The sequence below is a fragment of the Acyrthosiphon pisum genome, chromosome A2, assembly GCF_005508785.2.
Source record: "Acyrthosiphon pisum isolate AL4f chromosome A2, pea_aphid_22Mar2018_4r6ur, whole genome shotgun sequence".
Lineage (NCBI taxonomy): Eukaryota > Metazoa > Arthropoda > Insecta > Hemiptera > Aphididae > Acyrthosiphon > Acyrthosiphon pisum.
The window spans coordinates 45,499,382-45,505,125 of record NC_042495.1 but is presented as its reverse complement, the minus strand read 5'-3'; the positions used below and the strand labels follow the sequence as shown (position 1 = coordinate 45,505,125).

The following is a 5,744-nucleotide window of genomic DNA, read 5'->3' as shown; positions in this document are numbered from 1 at the left end:
GGGTGGTAACTATCCGGTCACCGTCGATTTCACAGCATTTCATTTCTTCGATCCCGTGTTTTTTTTTTTGTTGTCGTCGTCATCGTCGTCACCTGCACTTTTGTCGTTAGAATAATGAATTCAAACAATATTACTATCGAGTACAATATGCATTTATTGATAAGCTGTTAGAATGTTATGAATATTCAAAAAAATATACACAAGTAAACTTTAGCTTTACAAAATAAATACATATTTATATTACAGTGTGTAAATAATTGTAAATACTGCAGTCTATATACTCTATAGCTCAATAGTTCGAGACGACATTTAAAATTACATAATAATATCGAATTACTAATATATTATTTTGTCGTTACAGCAAACAACGTTTTTCTTCAATGTGGTTTGTTTAGTCAGATAATGTAATCTCAATACGCATCTGTTTTCATGTACACGCTGCGGATCTTCTGATTGTTCTGAACTCGAACTTGACATACGACATGAGCGCGGTGACCCAGCACCCGGAACACGGACAGGTCGTGCACGACGATGAGCGTTTTAAAGCTCACCCAGTCGTTGAACGGCTCGGTAAAGGAGGCGTTGTGCATTTCCTTGCATATTATGCACTCGGCCATGGCGTCAATCTATTTGTCCACCGTACTGCCAGACGTAGCCAGACCAGCACCCGTTTGGCGTCCGCTAGCCGGGTTCTTCATGACCTACAAGTGCGGGCATTCGGGTAGCGAACGGTGCGCAGAACACCAACGGGCCCGCCATAGCGGCGTTCGTGAACCGCTTGTAATCCAGGTACATGCCAACCACGCAGACGTACACTAGGGTTTAGCCACCTGGAATGCACTTGATGAAAACGGGTTCTTCGAACTGTTGGTTATCCTAAAAAAAAAAAAAAATATTATAATAATTTAAAATCGTTTTTTTTTTTTTTTTTTTTTATCAGGAAAAACTAACTTGGCCATCCGGTAAATTTGACGGTGTCCACCGCAACCGCCCTGGGTCAATGTGAACTTGTTTTGATTTAATTTTCTTCTTTATGTGACACTCTACAACATTCCAATCTATGCATATCGTTACTTCCTTATAGATTTCCACAACCATGTGTAGAGATTGGAAAGTGTCAATGATATCTTGTCTCATTAATCCTAAATTAAAATTGTTATTAATGTTATGATTGTCTCACAAAGTACTGATTGAAAAGTTTCAAATTAAATGCTTTTAAATTACCAGTTTCACTGCTAACATCATTGATGCATATTTTGTCAATGTGTCTGTTTAATGTTTTTATGTAAATATTCTAGAATCACTCCTTTCCAGTACGCATCGTATGTAATTTTGCCCAGGCCGGAAAGGGCTGTCTCTGGAGTTCCGGGCTGTCTCTCAATTCTAGATAGAAGATAACCTGAAATGATAAACTAGACGTGATATATCCTTAAACGCCTAGGGCCATATTATAGGTAGTATTCACTTACTAAATTCAATGAGGATTCGTCCATATCCTTGCCTTCGGTACTGTGGCATGATAACGATACAAGCTACATTAAAATGTTCTTCATTTTGCTTTAGTTTTGAAAAATAACCAACCAATAATGACAGCCCTTAACATTTATAATTGAACATTATTACAATATAATTATGATTTATGGTAGACAACTACAAAAAAATAAAAATTGAATTACCGTCTTGCGACGGTAGACTTGTGAATACTTCTACTAATGCATTTGGAATATTAATTTATGTATTAAAATTTAAAATTATATATAATGGGTGGACTTATAATTTGGCGCAGGCTCCCACACAAACACACATACACATAAATATATATTCAGTCCTGTAAAGAATACTTTCAAAAAGTACCTACTTGAGTAAATACTCAAATACATTTTTTTTTAAGTATTTAAGATACTACTCAAATAATTGTATTGTAAAGTATTTAAAATACTACTCAAATACTTTAAAAAAATATTTGGAATACTTTTCAAATACTTTTGGTTTTTAAAGTGGGTTTCTAATTATCGTAATAATATAAACAAAAAGGTAGTAGGTAATTTAATAGTTATCTAATTGTTTTAAAGGGAATATTGTTATTCAATATTCAATAACTTTTTTTAGAAATCTGGGTTTTCACAAACCTTTGGGCTTCGGCTAACACAGAAATACAGAATATTAATAAAACTATTATCCCATTATTGTAGTTGACATATATTTTTCCACCAATTATTTCGAATAAAAATAAAATGGTTCGAAATAAAAAACCAAAGTATTCAATACCAAAAAGTATTTAATACAAAAAAAAGTATTTAAAATACCATTCAAAAAACTTCATGCTGAAAGTATTTAAAAAGTTATTCAATACTTAAAAAAGTATTTGAATACTTTTACTTAAATACTTTACAGGACTGTATATATTATACTGTATGGATTCAAGATAATTTGAATTGACAGCGTTACGTATTTTGTTAGTGTCGCTCAATGATATTCTTTTACGCGTTTAGTCACATGATTCGAGCGAAGGGCACACCTTGCCAAGAAGAGTTTTCACTTCGAAAATTACAATTTAAAAAGTATTTTTATAGGTACACTTACAAAACCGTCGTTTTTCGTCACAATGTATAAAATAAAAACGGTTCAACGCCATAGTCCAGGGTTTTTAGGTCCAGAAACAATTTCCCCAATCGACATAGCGTTTGGCAATACGTTTTGTCTATTTTTCCATCAACCTGTTTGAAAAAATAAATAAAAAATTTTATCGTTTATATCTTATGATTTGTTTCATAAAATTAATTTACTTCAAAAACGCTTAAATCTCCACTTTTGTAAATGTCTGTGCCCGGTGGTGTTCTCCAATTGCAGTGTCGCATATGTCTGTCCAAAATCGATTGACATTTAGTGTATTTCAAACAAAATTCACAAAATATTAATCTCGCAGCATCTTCCTCTTGTGGGAATGGACATGAATAACATGTCTCCACTTCAAATTTTCCAAATTTTATTACACCCGGACATCGTACTGGAGTTTGAATTGTACTCTATAGGTAATGTCCATTATAGAAATATAAGACTACATCACGTTATATTAAAATAAAATAAATAATTTAAATTTTACATTCTTTTCCAGTGTTCTAGTCCGTTTACATATTTTGGTATCCTCGTTCACAGTTCCAGATGGTAAGTCTGATGGAACAGGTCCGATCATATATTCTAGAACCGAAAATTAATGTTCTAAATATTTAAATATTTTTAATATTTATAACTAACTACTAAGACTGGTAATTAGTAAGATAAAAAAGGTTAGGTACAGCATAAATAGTCACTAATATAAATTGTTAAAGTACATGGCAGAACACATATTAATACTGTTTAAAAATACGGCATAAATAAATAATCTTGCTTAATAATAATAATATTATATGATTTTTTTATATTGTAATTTTATGAATAATTTCCAGAACTATACGTTTTTTCAACAAGTCCTAATATCCTATGGAGTTTATATAACCCACATTTTCCCTGTGCGACCCAGTTTTTCTATGTAGGTATTTATGAAATTAAATGAAATAAAATAAAAAAATAAATAATTTTTAATTTAAATAATTATCAAAATTGTTTTAAATGTGAAATTGAACATTTTATTAAATATTCTGTAAATTAAAACCATAATTTAATAATTCTTCATTTTATTGACGAGCATTGAGTACTGCCGACTGCCGTATAACATAATATACGTTTTAAAAATAACAATGACGTTTTATATATATACGTTTACTGCCTATGTGTGTTTTTATTTTGTATGATTTTGCTAATAATTTATAAATAATATGAACTAACCTATTTATGGGACGATTGTAAACTCCACCAGAATATCGGTTAGATAAAAATGTAATGTAAAGGTTTAATTTAAACTCTGCCAGTATTAAGACCTTTCTTATGTAAAACTAAATGATATTTGAATATTTCTCTACTAAGTAAACTCAAAAATTCAAAATGAAAAAAATAATTATTGGTTTAAAGAAAGCTATAAATACTAAATAGTTATAATAATGGATTTAGATTAGACTTAATAGTTTGAATTTTTTTTACAAATTGTATCTCATAATTTTAGTTCACAGTTCAGAATATTATAAATATTATAGCATTTAATGTCATAATAATATAATATACCTACATATTTTTTGATTATTAATTATTACTATATTGTCCATCATTATTTTTTAACATAATACTGTCCATTGTAATTTGTATGATTTTTTCTCAAAAGGTTAAAGCTGTTTGATGTATACTCTCAACAAATAAATGTAATATTGTGGTATGATATATTATGGGTACTTGCAGGTATCTGTACATACTATATTTGAACTCAAAAGAACATAAATATAAACATGCAACATGCAACATGCAATGGATCAAAATTAAACACACCAGATCATATCCCGTTCACACTTAGTACAGCACTTTGCTTAAATAATTGGACGATGAGTCGGGGGAGGGGTGGCTAGAAGTAAGGTGAGACATTACCGTCTTCCGCTACATCACGTTGATACGTTGAACCCACAATGGATAGTTTTTTATGCTTTTCCTATCAAAATTACAATATATTAATAAATACCTACTGAAAGAAATAATAATTTATCTTTATTACTTTTTTAAACTTTTTATCGCTATCGTCAGGCGGTACCCTTTTTCTTTTCATTCATTCAGCTCTAGGTAGTGAAAAGGGGACATTACCGTCTCCCTTGACATCGAGTGCATACTTCGATCCAAAAATTGGTGGTTTTCCATACTTTCCCTGTAAAAATTATAATATATTAATAAATACTGAATGAAATAATAATTGTCTCTTGTTACTTTTTTAAACTTTTTGTCGCTATCCTCAGGTGGTAAACTTTTTCTCTTTTTCCCGGCTCTAAAGAGTGAGAGGGAGGTTGTTTCAATTTTATTCGAGTCTACTTTAAGCAATCGCGGTTTCTTTCCAGACGTATGTTTTAAGATCGGTGTTTCAATCGATGATGTGCTATTGGGACGATGCTGACGTATTACACTAGATACTAAATCTGCCTCAGTTCGAACAATAGTTGTCTTGTCATTACTATTTGACACATTATCGTTCGGCATGATATCTAGATACAATATTGATAATGCAGTTATTACGGAGTGAAAGAAGAGCAGTTTTGATTTTAGTAGAATTAACAAAATTTACATATCAAAATGTACGGACAATAAGAAACAGTGATCCGACCCCATCTATCGTGTATGTATATTATATAATTATCCACATGGATTCAGGTTTGAATCTCTGTCATTGTATACAATTATGGTCAATGTTTACAATAGCCATTTTTCTATTTGGACCGTAACATATATATTATATACATAACTATTTAGGTCCAGGATCGTAACTCCGAACATTTTACGTGCCCAGTAGCCCCCCCACCATCTAACAAAAATAAAACAACTAATCCTGGTTGTAATAGCTGTGTGATGTTATTAAAAAAAAAACCGAGAAACTCGCTCTGCTGTTAAGGTAACTGTAACGAATGCGTTAAATTTGAATTCAATGGGACATAAAATTAATGTATACCTACCTACGCAAAAAGAATCTGTGCAAAGACTGTCTGTCAGCCTATTATATAGTATATACCAATTACTAAGTATATTTTATGATTTTACCGTGGTTAGTGTAATTTATTTAACTATTAGACATTATAGTAGGAATCACTGTAAGTAAAATTAATTTTTGTAGAAAATTT

General features: G+C 31.0%; 1 protein-coding gene across 1 annotated transcript; it reads right to left on the bottom strand.

The window, feature by feature from the left end:
* Nucleotides 1-2,600: 2,600 nt before the first annotated feature.
* Nucleotides 2,601-5,109, bottom strand: LOC103308838 (histone acetyltransferase KAT6B-like). Its single transcript, XM_008182955.1, has 5 exons — nucleotides 4,843-5,109; nucleotides 4,723-4,783; nucleotides 3,104-3,198; nucleotides 2,787-3,026; nucleotides 2,601-2,717 (listed from the first exon to the last, which is right to left on the bottom strand). Exons 1-5 carry the CDS (start codon nucleotides 5,107-5,109, stop codon nucleotides 2,601-2,603), a joined length of 780 nt encoding a protein of 259 aa, XP_008181177.1.
* Between the last annotated feature and the right edge of the window lie 635 nt (nucleotides 5,110-5,744).

What these genes read in the sequence shown, in the direction of transcription:
- LOC103308838 (XM_008182955.1), bottom strand. Translation starts at nt 5,109, where the DNA reads ATGCCGAACGATAATGTGTCAAATAGTAATGACAAGACAACTATTGTT. An exon ending in GCGACAAAAAGTTTAAAAAA is followed by an intron (nt 4,784 to 4,842) that starts GTAACAAGAGAC and finishes TAATTTTTACAG; the next exon opens with GGAAAGTATGGAAAACCACC. An exon ending in CTAGAACACTGGAAAAGAAT is followed by an intron (nt 3,027 to 3,103) that starts GTAAAATTTAAA and finishes CATTACCTATAG; the next exon opens with AGTACAATTCAAACTCCAGT.